This window comes from Dermacentor silvarum, chromosome 3 (assembly GCF_013339745.2).
Source record: "Dermacentor silvarum isolate Dsil-2018 chromosome 3, BIME_Dsil_1.4, whole genome shotgun sequence".
NCBI classification, from domain to species: domain Eukaryota; kingdom Metazoa; phylum Arthropoda; class Arachnida; order Ixodida; family Ixodidae; genus Dermacentor; species Dermacentor silvarum.
In genome coordinates this window covers 234128882-234151049 of record NC_051156.1, presented here as the reverse complement: position 1 = coordinate 234151049, position 22168 = coordinate 234128882, and the positions used below count along the sequence as shown (strand labels likewise).

The following is a 22168-nucleotide window of genomic DNA, read 5'->3' as shown; positions in this document are numbered from 1 at the left end:
GAGAGAGAGAGTGAAGAGAGTGAGTGTTAAAAATAATTAAATTAGGGGGTTTTACGTGCCAAAACCACCAGCTGATTATGAGGCACGCCGTAGTGGGGGACTCCGGATTATTTTGGACCACATGGGGTTCTTAAACGGTGCACCTAAATCTCAGTACACGGGTGTTTTCTGCATTTCGCCCTCATCGAAATGCTGCCGCCATGGCCGGGATTAAAGAGAGAAAGAGTGTGTGTGTGCGCATGCGTGTGTGAAAACTTTATTCAAAGAGGCCTGGAGGCTCGACTTAAGCCGAGGCGGGCTGCTCCCAGTGTGCCACAAAGAAATTTGTTGTCACTACGGTCTTTCTACGACAATTATTTCATGTACTTTCCGACGGCTGGAAATAATATAGTGCTACACGTAGAAACTTCAAATAAATGAAAGAAAGGCTTCCTATAGCTATAGCGTTCGTTGAAGACAGAAGTGGAAGACTGTTATAAATTTTTCGAAGGAGCTTTAAACATGCCGTTTGTGTTAACTGGTCTAAGAACCTGTACCATACATTACATACAGCCCTTTCTTCCTCACTCCAAAGTACAGCATATACTCATGAGTAGCAGGGGAAGGTTAGCAAGCATGTCTCACCAACTGCATCTAGTGTTGCTAAACCTATGCATCATGCTAGCCAACTAGAACAGGAGAGAATCACAAGAACAGCTCCTCTATTGTCCACCTCCAATCACCCCCTGCACCCAGAAAATGGTCAGCCCATCGCAGTACACACAATGCTGCACTAAACAGAATTTGCGACACACTATAGGTTACATATTAGTGGTGGCGTGGAGCAGAAGTAGAATACCCGGCTTCAAATCTGAAGGTCGTAAGTTCGAATCCTACTCCAGTCCACTACATTTTCAGGCATGGAGTGGTGCCTGACACCGGCAAAAAAAAAAAAAAAATATATATATATATATATATATATACTGCCAAGAGCTAGTGGGGCTATACTAGTTCAGGTGCAACCAAACTAGGAAGGCCCACTAAGCTTAATCAAAGTCACTCCCTCACCAGAACAGGAATTGGCATCCCTGGTGCAGTACTCAGCCACTACCTCCCTTATGACTCCGACAATTAACCCATAGCCCTCCGTCCCCAGTGGCTGCAGAGCACCTGACCAAGGCGGCGGTCAGACCTGCTATGCGGCAGAGGGTGCCAAGAATCTCTGGGTCCGGAGAGGACGCCAATGGAAACTGAACCTGGCAACGTTAAACATGCGCACCCTCTCGAGTGAAGCTAGCTTAGCAGGACTATTTGAAAAATTATCAGGCGTTGCCTGGGATATTATTGGCCTTAGTGACGTTAGAAGAACTGGTGAGGCTTACACAGTGCTGACTAACGGCCACGTCCTCTGCTACAGAGGTTTTCCAGATAAGACAGAATCCCGGGTAGGATTTCTAGTCCATAACAACATAGCGGGCAGCATTGATGAATTCACAGCATTAATGAGACGGTAGCAGTCGTCGTAATAAAGCTGAATAGGAGGTACAAAATGTAGTACAAGCCTAGACCCCAACCTCTAGTCACGATGATGAAGAAAAAGAACAGTTTTATGAAGATGTTTAATTAGCAATGAGAAAGGTGCAAACTCAGTATACTGCAGTCATGGGCGACTTCAATGCAAAAGTGGGGAAAAAGCAGGTTGGTGAGCAAGCAATTGGCAACTACGGCATCGATTCTAGGAATGCAAGAGGAGAGATGTTAGTAGAATTCGCGGAAATAAATAGGCTCCGAATAATGAATACCTTTTTCAGGAAGCGCAGCAACAGGAAGTGGACCTGGAAAAGTCCTAATGGAGGAATAAGGAATGAAATAGATTTCATACTCTCTGCCGATCCAAGCATAGTGCAGGATGTAGAAGTGTTAGGTAAGGTAAAGTGCAGTGACCATAGGTTAGTGAGGTCTAGGATTTCTCTCAATTTGAAGAGAGAGAGAGTGAAATTAGTCAGGAGGAAACAGGCCAACCTAGAGGCAGTAAGGGTAAAAGCAGAGCAATTCAGGCTGGTGCTTGCAAACAAATATGCAGCTTTAGAAAATGAAGATAAAGACAACATAGGGGTCATGAATGAAACCGTAACTAGGTTGATCTCAGAAGCAGCAATAGAAGTGGGAGGTAAGGCACCAAGGCAACCAGTATGTAAGCTCTCCCTAGAAACAAAGGACCTAATAAAGAAACGACAAAACATGAAAATGTCTAACTCAAGAGATCAGATAGATTTCGCTGAACTGTCAAAACTGATCAACAAGAAGAAAGTAAGGGATATTCGAAATTAGAACGTGGGAAAGATTGAGGAAGCCATAAAATATGGACGCAGCATTAAATCAGTAAGAAGAAAGCTTGGCATAGGACAAGGCAAGATGTATGCACTGAAAGATAAGCATGATAATATCATCAGCAATTTCGATGACATAGTAAAAACAGCAGAAGAATTCTACACTGACCTGTACAGTGCCCAAAACAGCCAAGCTACTTTCATTCGAAATAGTGATGAACCGGATACAGAGGCTCCTTCTATAACTAGCGATGAAGTTAGAAGGGCCTTGAAAGACATGACCAGGGGAAAAGCTGCTGGAGAAGATGGATTAACAGTAGATTTAATCAAAGATAGAGGAGATATCATGCTTGAAAAGCTTGCCGCCCTTTATACGCAATGCCTCGCAACTTCATGTGTACCAGAGAGCTGGAAGAACGCCAACATTATACTAATCCATAAGAAGGGAGACATTAAAGAATTCCGAGAATTATAGACCCATTAGCTTGCTTTCAGTATTGTACAAATATTCACCAAGATAATTTCCAATAGAATCAGGGCAACACTTCAGCCAACCAAGAGAACAGGCTTGCTTCAGGAAGGGATATTCTACGATGGATCATATCATGCCATCAATCAGGTAATTTAGAAAAGCTGTGGAGTACAATCAACCATTGTATATGGCCTTCATAGATTATGAAAATGCATTTGATTCAGTAGAGATACCAGCAGTCATAGAGGCATTGTGTAATCAACGAGTACAGGAGGCATACGTGAATATCTTAGCAAACATCTACAAGGATTCCACAGCTACCTTGGTTCTCCACAAGAAAAGTAGAAAGTTACCTATCAAGAAAGGGTCAGGCAAGGAGACACAATCTCTCCTACTCTATTCACTGCATGCCTAGAAGAAGTATTCAAGCTCTTAGACTGGGAAGGCTTAGGAGTGAGGATCAACAGCGAATATCTCGGCAACCTTCGGTTTGCAGATGACATTGTCCTATTCAGCAACAATGCAGACGAATTACAACAAATGATTGAGGACCTTAATCGAGAAAGTGTAAGAATTGGGTTGCAGATGAATATGCAGAAGACAAAAATAATGTTCAATAGCCTGGCAAGGGAACAAGAATTCAGGATCGCTAGTCAGCCTCTAGAGTCTGTAAAGGAGTACGTTTATCTAGGTCAATTACTCAAAGGGGACCCTGATCACGAGAAAGAAATTTACAGAAAAATAAAATTGGGTTGGAGTGCATACGGCAGGCATTGCCAAATCCTGACTGGGAGCTTACCACTGTCGTTGAAAAGAAAAGTGTACAATTATTGCATTCTACCGGTGCTAACATATGGGGCAGAAACTTGGGAGGTTAACAAAGAAGCTCAAGAACAAGTTAAGGACCGCACAAAGAGCGATGGAACGAAAAATCTTAGGACTAACGTTAAGATACAGGAAGCGGTGTGGATCAGAGAACAAAGGGGGATAGCCGATATTCTAGTTGACATTAAGCGGAAGAAATGGAGCTGAGCAGACCATGTAATGCGTAGGATGGATAACAGGTGGACCATTAGGGTTACAGAATGGATACCAAGAGAAGGGAAGCGCAGTCGAGGTCGGCAGAAAACCAGATGGGATGACGAAGTTAGGAAATTTGCAGGCGCAAGTTGGAATACACTAGTGCAAGACAGGGGTAATTGGAGATAGCAGGGAGAGGCCTTCGTCCTGCAGTGGATATAAAATATAGGCTGATGATGATAGGTTACATATCACAGTGAATAGGAACCAGAGCTGTGTCAGCCTCCGAAAAGCCAAGGAGGGCATTGTCCGCCAGTTATTCTTCACGACCCTGCCATTCAACCTGTGATGCGAAGGAGCGGTGTGGGGAGAGGTAGCACGAAGGTGGCTCTCGGGGAATTAATTTCTTGAACCACAAACAAGTGTAAGCACCTAGCGATTGAACTACGGCATTGCTCAATATGGCTACCACGCGACCATCACCTTAAAATAAAACTTATGTACTGTTCCCCAAAAACATTTTAGTAAGAGAAGCATACAGCCACGACAAAGAAAGACATCATGGTCCAATGGACTTATTTTCTCCTATCCTCGCCCTTTCATCCAGTTTATTACGATTCACACACACACACAAAAAAAAGACTTGTTCATTCCACGATTCCCTTACAAAGAGGAGGGGAGACCAAAGGTAAGAAAGGAGCACAAGCTTCCAGTGCACTTGCCAAAATTCATATTCTTTAATCACTTTCACCTAGCAACATTCTACAGAGACACTGCTCACCTCATTCATTGCATGGGCTTCATTCATTGAACAAAATCTCTCTGCACGTGCCGCTTATTAGCAAAGGTTTGTCAGCAGCACAGACACTTCAGTTCTTTGCACTTTTGTACTGCATTACACAGCTTCTGACGGCCTTCTCGAGGCCCCAATGTGCTCTGGAGGGCAGCTGTTCACTTTTCAGAACCAAAGAAAAGCTATATATTATGTTTCCAGCAAGAACTGGTTTAAGTCATTCAAAATCAGAGGCTATTTCTGCCCAGCATTATTACATTGTAAAGCACAAGAAAGTAAATGCTATTACAATCAAGTGCCCACAGAGAAGCAATGGAAACTTTGCAGTAACAAATTAAACGAAATCAAATGTCTGTGCAGCACAATCTGAGCAAATGTTAATGCTACAGACATTACACGACAAGCCTTTCTGAACGAGAGGAAATAGTAGCAGCCGGTATAGAGTATCAATCCCATTTCTTGCATTCTACAAATTGGAAGGAGAGAGAATTGATGCTTAAAATGTTAGCAAGAAACAAGACTTTAGCTGCAACAAAGAGGTTTAGAAACAATGCCAGCTTTACTCACTGGACAGTTCAACATTTCATCTTAACTACAGAAAAAAGACCTGTCAGAAGAAAAAAATTCCTCGAGGACTAAAACAATGTACGAGGGGGAAACGAACAAAGAAAACGATAAAAGTACAATTCAAAACAACAGTCTAAAACATAGCTAACTCAGTCTCATACAGTTGCCGGTTCCAAAGCACAAAAACGCCGCAGCAAATGTTGAGATACACAGAAAAACTGAGACAGCGCCCTGAGTTGCAAGGGCGAAAGAGCACAGTGGAGCCGATGCTGTCACAAGCGCACATTGTGTCTTCTACTCCCACTCTGTCGTTCCTGGAGGCTTGGGCGTGAGGTCGTACATGACACGGGAGATGCCGGGGACGGCCTGGATTTCGCTCACCATCTTCTTGATGACCTGCACAAAATGTGAAATGTAAGCCCAATAACGTAAATTTGGATATAGGCTACTTCAAGCAAGATCACCTTGGTATACTGTATTCTTGCACATATAATATGCCCATAAAAAGTGAAAAATAAAACACTAAGGATTATAAGACTATGCCATTATTACTACAAACAGATAGCAGGATATTCAGGCGCATTATAAACCCCAGCAATAAAGCTGACGCAAGCTTGCTCCACGACTCGGGCAACACTGTTCTATCGAGCTAATAGGCATCTGTTTTAAGCAATCTAACCTAACATTTCTGAAATCTCCTGCATTTCTCTACCTGCCGCGCAGTCTTACAACTATACTTTAATGTTTCCAATAGTAATTAGTGTCGAGAATGTCATTAACAAAATAAAATCTCACTCCTCTGCGGGCTGCGATTCCATTAGAACCAAGTTCTTGAAAAGCAATGCTGTCACATCTGCTATGCTACTAAAATTTCCTAACCGTCTTGTGACACAGGTTCTCCGCTGGCAGAGTGGAAAGTTGGTAAGAAGATTCCACTCGACAAACTGAAAGCAAGCATTCCCAACATAGCTACCGCCAGATTTCATTTACTGGTAGTATCCCCTGCAAAATTTTAGAGCACATTTTATTATCTAATCTCGCAAACTTTCTTGAATAGAGCTCTTTTTGCACTAATGTGCAGCACAGCTTCAGTGTCATTTCGATCATTTCTCTTAAGCAGACAGCATATTTTTAGATATTTCAAAGGTATTTGATAAAGTAAATCACCAGCTACTAATGCATAAACTTCATTATTTAAACACAGATGCCAAGTTCATAGCATGGCACGAGTGTTTCTTTATTAAGCGTTCCCAATACATTTCAACTACCAACTCAGATTCAGGTGGCAAGCAGTGTTCCTTCTGGTGTACCGCAAGGCTCCATATTTGCCCCTCTCCTCTTTCTTGCCTACATGAACAACTTACCGCCCTGCGTTTTCTCACATATTCATTTGTGTGCTGATGATTATAATATTGTCAGCAGTTTGTGAAATAACATCTGTAAATGACATAACTATCCTACAGAATGATCTTAATGTTGTTCTCCAGAATGATCTTGATACTGCTTCCAGATGCTGTGAGACATCATCGTTTAGGTTAGATGTAAACATTAACAAGTGTCAATTTACAAGAGTGTCACAAAGTAATCATGCACTGGCCCACTTACTGTCCTAATATCCCATTAGACCCCGTGACGAGTTACAGATACCTTAGTGTACACATTAGCAGTAACCTAACCTGGACAACTCACTGCGCCTATGTTGTGAACAATGCTAAGAGAAGCTTTTCTTCATCCCAATTTTTCACTCAATATCACCTTCGTTGAAACGGGGATGCTATAACGCATACCTGCCAACCTCAAGACTTTCAAATTCGTAAACTCGCGACCAGGGGGGGGTGCACGGGAATTCTGCCGAGGAGTACGACTTCAAACACACTTGGAAGTACTGATAGTATCTAGTACTGACGAGGCTTCGAGCACGCCATCACACTTCGCAGCCTCTACGGCTACAAAACACCGGAGTGCCGGAGTCGCACTGCGCCCGATGCAGCAGCACGTCGCACAAAAAAGCGAGGCCCACAAAACAGGTCATACAGTAAAGTTCGTTAATTCGGATTTCACGGGACCGAAACAAATGTCCGAATTAACCGAATGTCGAATTATCGAGGGTATCAAGAAAACAATAAACAAATGCTTACTACGTCAACACGCTCTTATTTGCAGTATGAATCAGCAAATTCTGTTTCTATTTTGCATACACGCAATGCGGAAGCTGCAATTCTCTCGTCATCTCGCGACTGATTAGAGCTCGCAGCGGCGAAGGTTTCGCGACTTCCTTCACATTGCGGCCGCGGCGCGCGTCTTCATCGGAGACGGGCTTTTCACTAGCGCGCGCACATCCGTTTATTTTTTCGCCAATGTCGCCGGGTCGCCGCCCATCGCGATGTAGACGGTGCGCCTCTTCCTCTTCCCAACCGCAATCTCTCTCTCTTCATCCTCGACAGCTTTACACTGAGTAAAAACGAAACTATTGCTTACCGCAACCGCTGTCAACGTGATCATGCACGGCGACCTTGCGGTTCTGAAGGCGCGCGGCCGACGCACGCATAGTCAAACCGAAACTACCGTTTGCTGCAACTGCGGACGAAACCGCTGTCGATATCGACGCGATCATGCATGGTGACTACCGAGTTATGAAGGCACGCGGCCGACGTGTGTACCGAGTCAAAACGAAACTACTGTTTGCCACAACCGCAGCGGACGGAATCGCGGCAGCTATCAAGACGATCATGGTTGGTAACTACGCAGTCATGAAGGCACGCGGCCAACGCGGTAAACGCAAGCTAGGCACGAATAGGAACAAATAGGCACGAAGCCTCCCGGCGTTGTTGTCATTCCAGTACTCCGTCGCTTCGTTTCGGTGGACGCACCCGCCGTGGTTGCTCAGTGGCTATGGTGTTGGGCTGCTGAGCACGAGGTCGCGGGATCGAATCCCGGCCACGGCGGCCGCATTTCGATGGGGGCGAAATGCGAAAACACCGTGTACTTAGATTTAGGTGCACGTTAAAGAACCCCAGGTGGTCCAAATTTCCGGAGTCCCCCACTACGGCGTGCCTCATAATCAGATCGTGGTTTTGGCACGTAAAACCCCATAATTTCATTTTTTCGGTGGACGCTAACGTTGTTTTGGCGCGGTCCATTCATGTTTCAGAGGGTGGCGTGGCTTAGAGCTATGGGCGCGGACCATTCGTGTTCGGAGGGGCGGAAGGGCAACGGGACAGAGGCACGCGAGGCTGGCGATGCGGAGAAGGATGGAAAACAACGCGCGGCGGCGTGGAATGGCTCAAATTTCTTTCTTTCTTTCTTTCTTTTTTTTTTGTCTTTTCACGGAGTTCGTATTCCATTCCCTGACGGCACGGACACTGAGTGAAAACTAGAGTGTACTAGTGAAAACGAAACTACTTTTTGCCGCAACCGCTGCGGATGAAACCGCGGCCGCTATCAACGCGATCACGGATGGCGACTACGCAGTTTTGAAGGCACGCGGCCAACGCGGTGCTATGCGCGCCGGCAAACGCAAGAATAAAAGCTTTAAAGGCTCAAATAGGCACGAAGCGTCCTGGCGTTGCTGTCATTCCCGTACGATTTGAACTCCGTCGCTTCGTTTCGGTGGACGCTAATGCCGTTATGGTAGAGTACACTCTAGTTATAGCTCGTTTGCGTCGCACATTTGCGGCGCTCCGCGCTCGCCGAGCACCAAGAGTTGTCCGAATTAACCGATGTGCGGCCAAATAAGTCCGAATTAACGAGAGTTTCATTGCATTAAATAATGCAAACGCCTGCCGGGACCAAAGGACGTGTCCGAATTAACGAGCTTTTACTGTACTCGCGAAAAAAGCCTAGCGAAGGTGACAGGCAAGACGACTAGCCACAGAGGCTCCCATACCGAAACTAGAGTGTACTAGAAGCTTCTAGTATACTCTACCGAAACTGTGCTTGCCGCATCGACCCGAAATCGCCGTCGTCTCTGGGGGCGCCACTTACGTACAGGTGGACCTCTATGTTGAGAGTAACGACAACCAGTGACTTCCAGCCGTCGTCAGGTAGTCCAACAATCCGATGACGAAGGCAACGTCACAGATTGAAAAATCTCCTTACTCTGCAGACAATAAAGATTACGGCGCATACCTCCATCTCTATGCGCCCCTACGTAAGTGGCGCCCCTACCCACCAGCAACGGTGTGAATTTATTAAAAATTTAAAAAACTATTTCGCGAATATAACCACTTTTCCGTAAAAATTGAGCCGACATTCGTAAAATCGTAAGACGGGTCCAAGTTCGTACATTTTACGGAAAATTCGGAAGAGTTGGCAGGTATGCTATAACGTAAAGTGATTCCAAATTGTTTTGATTACAATTTCTGCAATCAGCCTCCACGATTGGTCAAAACATTTTCGGGCCGCTCCGAACATCGCCTGTCTGTCATGCGACGTCACGAAAACCGTGATAGCTCTCCATCTGATATAACGTGTACACGCTATTATGCATGATTAAACCGCACAAAAGAAAAATAATCATTGCTGATTCGATGCCTTTTCACCATTAGCCCTCTGCTATTGGTCCAATGTTTTCTGGCTACGCCCACTTCGCCCGTCTGTCACGCGACCTCACAAAACCACGAAAACTCACCACGTCAAAGTGACATGTACGCGAAAAAAATGCATTAATATGACGAACAAAACTGACACTGAAAAACAGACTACCCCGTTCCGAAAGGAATAGAAGATGGCTGCCCGCCGATCGCTCAGGCCCTCGATACTCGCACCTGTCGGTGAGCATGTATTTATTTGCGCATGATAAACCTTTTTGCATGGCAGTAAAACGTTATCGAGCCCTTTTGGCATGCATACAACATCGCTCTGCCAGCTCTTCCTTGCCGAGGATCCGTTTTAGCGGCATTCTTATCCTTCCGTTGCACGCTGCCATGATTTTCGACCAGCCACCACAAGTTAAGGCGAAGCGGACCAATCTATTTTCACTGTGCTGGCTCGGCCCCATCAAAACCCTCTCCACTAGAGCATGCTTCTCACCTCTTTTCAGCCAATTACATAAGAAAAACCACTGAGTGTAGACAATGTTATTGGTTTTGAAAGCGAACAAAGGTGACCTCCTATAAATGAGGAGAGTTTGATTGGGTTGTTCAGACAACGCTGCAAGTCACAGCTTGCATCGGTGGTTACGTAAATTTGACGTCAGGAGTTTGGAATCAAAACAGTTTGGAATCATTTTACGTTATAGCGCCCCTGATGTTCTACAAGACATTAATATGTTCTAAACTGGAACACGCGGAGTCTGTCTGGGATCATGGTCAAGAAAACCTAGTACTTTCTAATTAAAACAGAACCGCAAGCATAACCTCAATGAAATCCAATCTTTATCTACCTTCTCTCACATGGCGTCACAAACTACTTGATCTATGCCTCTTAAAATCTTATTACCCTCAGCTACATTGCTAATTGCTTTTGTCACCGCAATTCATATCTCGAAGATAATATCCCGCTAACAAGGTCAGCATACTAGTATCTTGCAGAACGAGCTCCTTTTCATTTCCTCCATGCATATCAATTGATAAAAGTCGAAAAGGTGCCCAACTCGAAATGGTGCCCAGCTCTACCCTTGATGTTAGCACTGACGTGGCAACGAAGAAAAATGCAGACAATGGCAGCCGTGAAGACATCTGAAATCACTTGGCTAGTGGAACGCAGTCGACCTCTATTCAAGTTGATAGGTGAAAGATTTGGTGCATGCATTATTCTATAAATGATACTATTGGTTATTTGTAGTAACAGCACGTCAATAGTCAAAATAGAGACTGATCCGGTCACTTGCAATCGTATGTGCAAGCAGTACCACTGGGAGAATAAAGACTTCTTTTCTGGCCCCCCAACCCATTTCTCTCTCTTTTTCTGTATTTCTTTTTTTGCATTTCCATTATTTCAGACCTTTAAGCAGTCCCCCGCTGAGTCCGAATTATCAAGTGGTGACTGAACATGATGCACACACAATATAACCACTAAGAACTTTGATAAAGTAAAGAAGCCCATCTCCATAATTGTCAATCAGCGAGCTGCAATGAAATTTCACTGAAGCTAAATTGCCTATAAATGCTTAGCATATACTATCAATGTAATCTTGGCAAAGCCGCAGGGCTGGTAACTAATTTTCTTATTAGCAGCCTTTAAATAGCACTTAAGCAGATGACACATGCATCGGGCAGTGAGTGGTAGCGATGGGGATATGGCGAAAGTTTCAGAACCGCACACGACTGCCGATCTCTCAGTTGCGCCGCCTAGGCACCCAGACGCGGCGTTTGCTCAAGATCGTCAAGTTGATGGGTGTCTCTCTCGGCATGCTTTCTCAATGCGAAGTGATTTGACCTGCTGCAAGAATGCCTACGCGTTGCCTGGCCGTCGAGTGCTCGAACGCATACTCGAACACGAGCGATGGCTGTGCAGCACCCAACGCTGTGTAGAGGAAGGCCGAACACATCTTTCCTGCACCAGCTTTCAGAGCACAAGCGTGCACTGCGCTGCAGCAGGCAAGTGTGACGCAGACTGGCCAACGCGCATAAAGCATGTGAACTGCACTTGACGAAGCTGCACAGGCTACATTTCACAAGCACAGTCACTTGCCTATGCAAGATCTGCTTATCAAACGCTTTCTCAGGATGACTATAAGTACTATAAGCCGCGATGGCACACGAAAAGCAAAGGTAAGTTGTATTCAGGGGCGATATCCTCGAGCGAACATTACTGGTAGTGCATCATTTTTGAGACATTTCGCCTGTCTCTACATCAAACGCATCGAAGTAGATTAACAATAGTCTTTCCAATACAGCACCAGAAACACTGTCAAGAGGAACCACATGCTGCATTTGACACGAAGAATGCGGTCCGGTGGCCAAGGTGCAGATGCAGCGGCACGCTATGCAGGAATGTGATGCCTCCAGGGCGAAATGGGCGAAACTTTACCATGGACGGCGTCCAGGCTGTCCGGCCGTGACCATACACACACTTTGCGCCAAGTCCACGGCTGGGTTAGAGGGTAGACAGACCCCTCTAGCCCAGACAGACCCTTTAGTTTGGTCACCCCATTGTGCTCTTCTCCGAGCGGTGACAGAATGCATCAAGGCTCTGCTCGTTGACCGTAGACAACCCCCAGATACAGAAAACCGGCTTGACTCGGAGGATACTTCAAATTAAAAAACATTGCGGGCGCTAGAACACGAACACAGCGCACGAGCAGCTAGCTAAGTATACCAACTCTGTGGCTAGCAGACATGCTGGATCTGTTCGCTAATACACGGGAACGGTTTACAGCAAGGGAAGCAGACTTGGCTGCTGGTTCTATAGTCGTAAAAATTAGGTCACTTCTAGGTGAGTGGTAATGGTGCCATTCTGTTTTTTTTCAGTTTCAGTATGAAAATCATCAGATTTTTGCAAGCGTTTTGTGAAGCACCCACCCACATTTCAAGTGCGACATTTTCCACAGAGGCTAGTGTATAAATTATCTGGAACAGGGCATTTCACGTGGTCCAGAATTTTGTTCCAGCTGGCCTTTACTTTGGGATCCTGTCGAACATTTCACAATGGATGCAAAGGGGGGTATATGCCTTTGATCATTCCTTTATGGCACCAAAGGTAGGAAAAGCAAGGCTGACGAGTTGGAAAAGCTAGGACACAAATTAGTAACTGCTTTCAATTACCACTGTCCCCCCACTGCGAGAACATGCTTTCGGGCCACTCATAATGCAATTAGAGCAGAGTGCTTGCAAGAAAAGCTTATGCAAAAACAAAAGCACACTCACATCCAGGGGTAGGTGTCTGTTGGGTGTGGCGGGGATACCGGTCATGAAGTCCTGAGTGATAAACGTCCTGATGACAATCGAGTGCTGGCACGACGGCTGTCGGCTCACAACATCCCGGTCAAGGTGCAGGGGCAACAATATCACTGGCATCTGCGAAAGCGTCGGCAGGTAGCCAGAAGCCCGCAGTGACCGCTGTGCCACAAAGTCGCATTGCCGTAGCGTGCTCAGCACCAGCGGCGTCAAGAACGTCGGTGTCACATCTTGCACCGGAAATACCACGGGGCCACCAAAGATGTACACCACCCTGCACAATTGCACAACACGAACAGTGTAAGTTTATACTATCAACTCAACACCTTTGATCAAGAAAAGAGCAGTCTAATCGACCCACTAATACAGCAGAACCTGGTTCACACGTATTGGACAAAAACACCTAGAAAGAACATACCAACTAGGAAAACATACATTCTGAAGTCACAAAAAAATTCAGCAGGCTCAACTGTAGTTGGCATCTATGTAATGTGAAGCACTGCGCAAATCATTGCAGCACAAGATGTTGACGCGCACTGATCAGATGGGGCAGGAGCAGCCAGAGACGCACACTTTCATTTTTGTGCTTCGCGCTTGTGTTTGAGACGTGTGTTCGCACTCCTTGAATCCGGCCTGGGTCAGCAGCTTCTTTGGGTGGAGCATTTTGGCAGGAAGTTGTGACGTGCCCACGCAGTGAGAATCGTTGCAACACGAGACATGATGCGCATTGAGCTGGTGGGGGCTCACGCGGCCCGAGACCACATTGACGTTCTAAGACAGCGATGGGGATACCAAAATGAAATCGTGCGTACGGGCAATGCCAGATTACGATGCCACAATGCCGCCAGAGTGACACATGACGCTAACTTTGTGCCGTCTGCAGCAAGCAATGGCGGCGCGTTTGGGTTATTCCCTATTAAAAGCATGCAGTTCACTTGCTACGTGTGACGCGCTGCAAAATAGATAGGTGAAGGTGCTTATTGCAAAAGGGTCAGCGGCGACAGCTGTGAGTGGTAAGACAGCTTACATGATGCGACGTCGTCTCGGCACGCCCAGTCCTAGCACACGCGGCAGATTACCTCTAAAGCAGGGTGGACAGCTGTGTATGCACTCAGCTGCGCTTATAGCCACGGCCGCCCAAAAAAACGAGACGCACGCCAACTTGCGGACGTGAACGCGTGGCTGGCTTCTGTTAATTCAAACCACCGATGTGAAGATGCCGTCGGCGTGGCATGAAACATCATTCATCGCTGACTCCCAAATTCAACAAAATGAATTGTTTTCTCAGTAAAATTAGCTTTTCTTTATTTTCCGATAATTTGGAAAATTGTGCAGCTCTTTTCCATGTCAGGAAAATCTATTGGCGACTATTTATTCGCATAAATGGTTTAATTTCAATACAATGAAATTTTGATATAACGAAGCAAACTGCCAATTTTACCGACTTCGTTATATCAAAGTTTAACTGTACTTCAAGTAGTTATACCTCATGCATAATATATGTGACGTGCTTGTGTCACGTGTGCCATTTTTATGCGTTTTTTTTTCTTTTCCGGTAATTCGATAATCCACTTAATATAAAGATTTTTCGTGGTTCGGCGGACTAGAACAACTACACCAAGCACACCGGCCACTGCCATCCCACTAGCATGTTATTGTTTATCCCATCACACTGTCCCGGCATTCAATTTTGCAACCTTCAGACAGCTTCGAGTTGTTTAAAGATCCCAGCCCAAGTGACAATGACTGCTTCTTATCAGGACCTGAACAAGTTGCCATATAGGTGCCAGAACTCGGGATAATTGAAAAAACCCAGTACCTGTTGATGTTGTGACATATCTTGGGGATGAGCTTGGCCAGGCGCATCAAGTCCTCCCAGTCGCTGGGCTCCTCAGACGACGAGAGGCCTACTACGTAGCTGTACGTTCGCCGGTCACCCTGTGACAATGATAAGCGCCAATAGCAGAAAATCTTCCACTAGAAGTGTCACAATGCATGAAACACAGTTAATACAATGTGTTATTTGGTGTTGCAACTGCTGCAACTGGTAAAATGAGTTACACGGACATTTGCACAAGTTTAACCAATTGTGCTTTCTATTTCCTGTTCTGGCTAGCCTTCACATTCAATGCACATTACATATGTCACCCTTCATTTTCAGACACCGGAATAATTTTGACCACCTGCGGTTTTTTAACATCCACTTAAATCTAAGCACACAAGCGTTTTTGCATTTTGTCCCTATGAAAATGCAGCCGGATTGGATCCCGTGACCTTCAGCTCCACAATGCAATGCCGTAGCCACTGCGCTACTTTAACGGGTAGTTTAGTGACACCTTTACGAAATTATTAGATTGGGAACATGCCAAGGCACACCGGAAGAAACAAGAATAATTTCATTTTCATTAAAACACAACGTTTGCAAAGAGTTTCCACAGCGCCTGCTATGCCGAGTGTGGTCCTTAGGGCAGACGGCCGCCAGTTATTAGCAGTTGAATTTGCAAACGGTGGGATAGAGCACAAGGGCTTCTTGCTGCCTTTTCCCTTACTTCAATCTGCCAAATTTAGAACAGCTATCAAGCTCGTGTCAAGGTTGAATTAACTGAAGCCAACTGTCCGAGGTTCCAAGTTTCGGCGACACCTCCGAGCAATAGAAATGGTAGTACAAGGCAGGCACACCAATGCAAGCTTAGGCAGTCTGTGTTCAGAAGCAATGAAATTGCCTCCGTGAATCAAATGAGCAATGAATACTTTGAATGCAAAAATGCCATGTAACACTACCAATAGTTTAGAACTGTAAGCATCCACCAACACAAAATTGAAGCATGAATGTTGTACATGACAAATGTCACACACCTGAACACCGACACTCTTTATGGGCAGCAGGGTAGATGTGAGCTTGTATTGCGTCGAGACGCGACTGAGGAACTCGCACTCGTCTTCGGTCGCACCATTCTGAACTCTGTTAATGAGGGAGTGCTTCTGCAGAAAGCAAAGCATAACACCAGAGCAAAGTTTTCAGTGAAAGGCATCCAATGACTTCCATAAACACTATTGAACATTGAAGTATCTTGCCGCTGGCAGTCCTAACCTGCCACTGCTAAATAAACACAACAGAAAGGAGATTACACCTTGGCATATTGCGTAGTCAGTTCACAAAACAAACTCACAAAGCACATACCTAGCAGCAGCAGAAGCAATACACATGCTACCTGGCTCATTATAGCAAATGCACATATGACCATCAAACACATTACAGGAGGTACAATCATATAAAGCACTAGTTTCAATCCTTTCAAGAAATTTAACAGAAGTTAGAGCAAGAACTATGCTGTCAGCTGTGCTGGTACACTGAAAGCAGATTAGTCAAGCAAAAGGCTTGGAGCAACTGCTCGAACAGTGTGAACCCGCCCACCTTTTTTAGCGAGTTAGAGTAGTCAATGATGATCTTGACCAAGACACTAGTTTCCGAAAAGTCCTTCTCCATGTAAGGTTCGTCACCGCATAATACCCTGACAGCAAGGCCAGGACCTGGGAGCATCGAAAGAGGACGCAACCATAAGTCAATGCTGGAAACCTCAAACAACAGTAGATTGACAGGTAGCCGAGCTCGGTACAGTGATCAAGAAGGCTTCCGCTTGAAGTTTGTTATCCCATGAAAGGTACATAGGTATCTTAGTACAGTAAAACCCCGGTGATACGAACCCGGCTGGTACTAATTTCGGTGTGATACGAATTCGTAACATTCCCCGGCCGAAATACATTGCTCACAATACGAAAAAAATCGGCTGTTCCGAACGTGTTGCCGCGCCGCTACGGATCATACGAACGCGTGAGCAACAGCGGCGGCGGCCGAGCCAGCGGGGCCACCAGGCACAGCGAGATCTGGGCGGGATCCATAGTCGCCAAGCAACCGACTACGTCACGCGGCTGCGCAATCTCTCATTGGTCTCCACGTCAAGCGGACCGGACAACATCACAGCCTAGCCAATGCTTAGCGAGAAAGTAGACGAGGACCACTGCTGCAACGACGACCGAGGCGCAGCCCCGACGGTCAAAACGCTCCCTGCACTCGACGGGCTCAGGCGTTCAGGGGCGTGCGAAAACATTCCCAAGATCACGTGCGCGCACTTATACGCCTTTCAGAAGGTGATCGTTGACGATTTGGACAAGAAAACGTCCCGTTGATACGTTTTTCAAGGGACGGCGAAAAAAAGAGAAAAAAAAAAGCTGCAGTTTCGCCCGAAAGGTGAAGCAATGGAAACGCAGCAGCAGCAGCAGCGAGCGAATTGACCTTTGTGCTGTCTTTCGCTTCAACGTGAACTAAACGTCGAAGGCACAGCGCATATGAAGCTACTGGCACTAGGCGCACTTTGTCAACATCACAGATCATTTTGACGATAAAGCCCGCGCGGGTGCGTCGTATCTGCAACATGCCAGTCGCTTGTTGCAATGTGCAAGCTGGCTGCACCGCTAAATTTATGTGATTGCCACATTCAAACGCAATGTAACGTGCTGGTACATTATAGATTGGCGAAGTATCACGGGGAATGCCCGGTTATTCGAACGCGAAAGCATTTGGAATGGTTAATTCGAACATACCGCGCACCGACAATGCTCTCAGCAGCGCGTCAAATCACGTGGCGGCGCCTCCGACCGGCATTGCTCCGACACTGCCATAGAGTAAAAGCTTTTAGGCGAGACCCTTCAACGCCGCACGGAGCAAAAAAAAAAAGAATCGCGGCGTCACGCCAAGGTCGTCGTTTCCGCGTGGCGCTGGAACGCATGTATGTGCCGACGTCTCAGCCAACGCTGCGGCTGCAGCGCAGAGGGAAGCAACGAGCAACGGCACGCTTCAACGGCAGAAAATGAAACTTCACGGAGCGGACTAAGCGGCGCCGGGCCGGCCGGAGCGGCGGACGTGCACGGAGGCAGTCGAAGGTGAGGGGGCTACGAGGGTGTTGAGAGGAAGGGCGAGGGGAGCCACCGAAGCGACAGAGTTGCCGAGGCCAAATCCGCTTCCCTGCCACCCTCCTCCCTCACCTGCGACGGTCGCCGCGCGCGTCCATCGCCGTGTCGCCTCTTCCTCTTCACAACCACAATCTCTCTCTCTCGCTGTGCCTGCGCCGCCCGCTCCCTGAAGTTTCGTTTTCTGCCATTATCGCGGAGCGAGCCCGGGCAGTTTCGTGCCCCTCGCTCGATATGTGCTTGCGCGCCGCGATATTTCACGAATCGCACCGTTCGTACGTCGTGCTATGGTGCACAAATATTTCAAAAATAAGCCCTTTTAATGTGAACAAATATTTGGGCCCCTTCGAGTTCGAATTATTGAGATTCGACTATACATTGAAGTCAATGGCATTTAGGTCGGGACCGCGAAAACGCGACGTAGCAGCCGGGAAAACGCAGCAGCGAGGAAGGTATCAATGGGATCCCACTATTATAAATCTTTTCTGGTAAAAATAAATTAATTTTTCTTGATATTGTGTATATTTTGACAATACGAATTTCGGGTGATACGAATATTTCACGCGACCCCGCGAGGTTCGTATCACCGAGGTGTTACTGTATATGGTTGCTACAGGAGGAGATCCACAAGTAACACTTGTGTCACTAGTCTAGGTAGACAGGTACGCAATGTGCCAACATGAAAGAGATCACCAGATTCCTATTTAAAGGAAATAATTTGGGTTGTTTGCATGCTGAATTACAAGAAAGGTTCAATGAGCGGGGCCCTTCAATGCAAGAACTACAAAGCAAATAAGCAGGAAGTGAGGTTTGGACTTCCACATTTGCAGGAATTGCTGCTTGAACAAAGAAAATATCCTTTTACAGTGGAATCTCGTTGACACGATCTTCACGGAAACCATAAAATAAAGCGTATCATCCAAAAATTCTATCATCCAACATATTATTCAACTAAATCGTATTATCGGGAAATGGAAAAAAAAAACTTACAATTCCGAAAAACCTATTAGGCATCAGTATCAACGAAGTTCCACTGTATATTGGTGCAGCATGTACAGTCACGAGCATGTGTGGATGCCATAAATGTCAAGAAGAAAAATTTATTTTCCCCAAGATATCGGCTCAGGCCCACGGCATCCTGGACTAGGGACGCCGCCCACCTCGGACGATTTTAGCGTCTGCTCATTTCCCTAAATAAAGTTTATTCCTCCTCCTCCTCCTCCCTATCATAGCTGTCAAATCTGGCAGCACAGCGACTGAAATAAAGATGCTGCGCTCCGCGGTAATGCCGCTCACCGGGGAAGGGGTGCCTCTGGACAAGCTCGCTGGGCAGGCCGAGGTCACGGCCTAAGGCACGCACTTCGTCTTTGTGGAAGTCCTTGAGGGGCTCCACCACACGACCTCGTGCCCGCAGTTGCCGCACCAAGTCGGTGTCATTGTGGTGTGTCTTGATGGCGTCTGCCTGGCCACTGGCCAGGTGCGAGGCACTCTCGATGAGGTCGGGCCTCAGCGTACCCTGCCCCAGGAATACCTCTTCCGGGTTCAGCTGCAGCTCCCCAATCACCTCATTGGCCACCTACACACACGGGACGGGGGGCATGGGTGTTAACAATCACGTTACTAAGTGTAAACAAAAATTTTAGGAATTGCTTGCACAACTGATTCAGTGATCCATTTGAGCTATAGACCATTTATAGCCTCAAGATACAATCGACCGCAAATGTAATGGGACACGGCATGTGAAAAAGTTGAATGGTGGCGATTAACCCTTTGAGGGTAATTTTTTTTTTTTTTGCCAAATGTGACGTCCCAGGGTCGATTTTCTTTAGTGCAGATTTGAAATCCTCAGAGCGATCTATTTCGGAAAAAAATTCAATTTTTTTAGAGCGACCATAAAGCGACAAAAATATTTTTCGTAGGTAAACATGCATTGTTCATTCAGAAATACAGATGGGCTTGCATAAATACTTATAATAATGCAGAAAGAATGTCAAAATACAGCACTGATTATTTTGGCAATATTTGCCCTATTCTGACACCCCCGAATCAAATGCGTTCACATTTTTTATGCGCCATAAGAAGAAAATTAACATAGAAATTACATTAAAGCTCCTAAACAAACTCATTTAACGCACATCCCCTATTTTTTAGCAAATAAATACGGGAAAGGATAAGTGTTGGACCACGACAGCCAATTTTCTAAGGTCAGATTCGCTGGAATACATTGTGTTATGGGGTAAAGCATACAAACGCTGCAAAGGCGATATTGATTCGTGTGCAAGTGCACTGCGCAGGCAATTTTCAGCCCGATTTTCTCGAAAAATAAAAAGAGAAGAAGACCGTTAGAATTGGGTAAATACCGGAATCGGACATTGTGAGCTAGGGTTATTGCGTCACCATCTTTCTAGGGCAGGCTGAAAATAAGCATTCTCGGTGGGAGATGGCGTGTGTTAAACACAGTCACTCTCCCCAAGCTCTGCCAAGACAGACACTGCCACTAAGGGAGTCACTATTGAGGTCACCATAGGGGTCAGGCACATGCGTGTCGAGTGGGCAAGTTCAAATTATCTGGTGAAGGCCAACTTTAGAATCCAAATAACCAAAGTTTTGGCCCGTTGGACAAATTCGAAAATCAAATTAACCGAAGTCAAATTAATGGAAGTCTACTGTAGCTAAATTTACAAATCACTTATGTGATTTACAGGCACGAAATTTTGGCACCATAGCCACCAGAGTGCACACACCCTCATGAAGGTGTCCCCGATGATCTTGCGCTTCTCCTCGGGATGTGCTGTCAGGCACAGCATCTTGGTGGTACGCTTGCGTTGGGGGTCCTTGGGGTCGATGGGCACAGTCGTGGTACCGTTGTAGAACTGGTGCGATGCGTCCACCATCCGCAGGCTGAGGCCCAGCTGCCGCAGAGACTGCTCCACCTGGTCAGCATGGCCGCAGGATACGCATTAGCATAGCACTTAACCAATCTGCTCACTGCATGTGCAACATGCAATGACTGTCTACAGGGTTTAAAATAGGCAGGTGGTTTCTACACACATCAACATGCGGACAAACCGTAGCTACATCTGGACAACTACTTCAGTATTCATATTCTGTCATAATGAGATGCCACAGAATGTGCAAACGCTGCTGGCCCATTGAGAAATTGTAGAAAGTAGAAATGCTAAAAATTTACAAAAGGAAAGGCTTATGATAGACATGTGTTAGATAGCCTGCCCTAGAATTCCACTTAAAAGAGTTTCGGTAAAGGGCAGGTCAAGGAGGGCTTACGAGAAACCCTGTTACACAATGAATGGACAAACTCAATGCTGTTTGGATGTTCAATTCACTCGCGTTAAGTTGAAATTCCGGCAAGGCATATAGATGACCAGCATCCCTTTAATTTTGTCTTCAAAGAATTCATTCCATTACGACCTTCATTCATAAGGAACATGAAGACGCTGAAGACAGTCTCACCTGTACACTCTCATCTTTGCGCATGAAGCCGTTGTCTATGTGGAGCGCTATCACCTGGTCTTCCCGAAGCGCCTTGTGCAGGAGGGCAGCACACACCGTGGAGTCCACACCACCGCTCACCAACATCTATAAGGCGCAGAGTGTGGAGGATTTCCCTCGTCATACAAAACCGCTCCTCGTCACAACCAAGCAAAAAGCACCACATGACCACTCCAACATCATCGGGAATGAGCACACAAGCACGACAGCTTGTCGAGGTGCTCTTGCCAAACGTTTATAAATGAAGGTTATTGTGCAAAAGCAGCTGGTAGAGGTCGGACGCCTTCTTGTTATCACTTGTGTCACTGCAAGGCAAACTAGAGGGAGCACCCGCAACGTTGCTGATCCACTCAGTGCCTTCAGGCATGTTCAAGCGCACACACCATGGTGCCACCAAAGGCAATATTAGCACATAACACGGACAACATTACAGCCTAGCTGTGAACAGCAGTACCTCAAGCTAATGAAGATCACAAGAGGCAAGGAGGGACCGCTCGATTAAGTTTGTTTCAATCATGCCTGGAAAGAAAGATTGATGGCGTTGGTGACACAGTTTCTGGTCTTTAATGCACCGAGAAGCAGGTCAAGAAACAAGATGACAAAACTTTTGTTCTATCTCTGGCATGTTATAAAGGAAACTGCGTCGGCACCAAAGCACAAGATTTTCGTAGAGCCAGCCTAAATTCAAGAT

General features: G+C 46.1%; 2 protein-coding genes across 3 annotated transcripts in view; both read right to left on the bottom strand.

The window, feature by feature from the left end:
- Positions 1 to 22168, bottom strand: part of LOC119446876 (F-box/LRR-repeat protein 2) — a 402862-nt gene that overhangs the window by 40525 nt on the left and 340169 nt on the right. The window lies entirely within an intron of this gene.
- LOC119446874 (GMP synthase [glutamine-hydrolyzing]) overlaps positions 4525 to 22168 on the bottom strand; it is a 38580-nt gene continuing 20936 nt past the window's right edge. For both annotated transcript variants that reach the window (XM_037711454.2, XM_037711455.2), the window contains exons 7-14: positions 21439 to 21564; positions 20712 to 20900; positions 19264 to 19543; positions 16415 to 16530; positions 15856 to 15981; positions 14819 to 14937; positions 12970 to 13273; positions 4525 to 5557 (exon numbers count right to left, since the gene is read on the bottom strand). In XM_037711454.2, coding sequence (XP_037567382.1) covers positions 5456 to 5557; positions 12970 to 13273; positions 14819 to 14937; positions 15856 to 15981; positions 16415 to 16530; positions 19264 to 19543; positions 20712 to 20900; positions 21439 to 21564 — 1362 coding nt within the window. In that variant the 3' untranslated portion in view covers positions 4525 to 5455. The remainder of the gene's footprint in view (positions 5558 to 12969; positions 13274 to 14818; positions 14938 to 15855; positions 15982 to 16414; positions 16531 to 19263; positions 19544 to 20711; positions 20901 to 21438; positions 21565 to 22168) is intronic.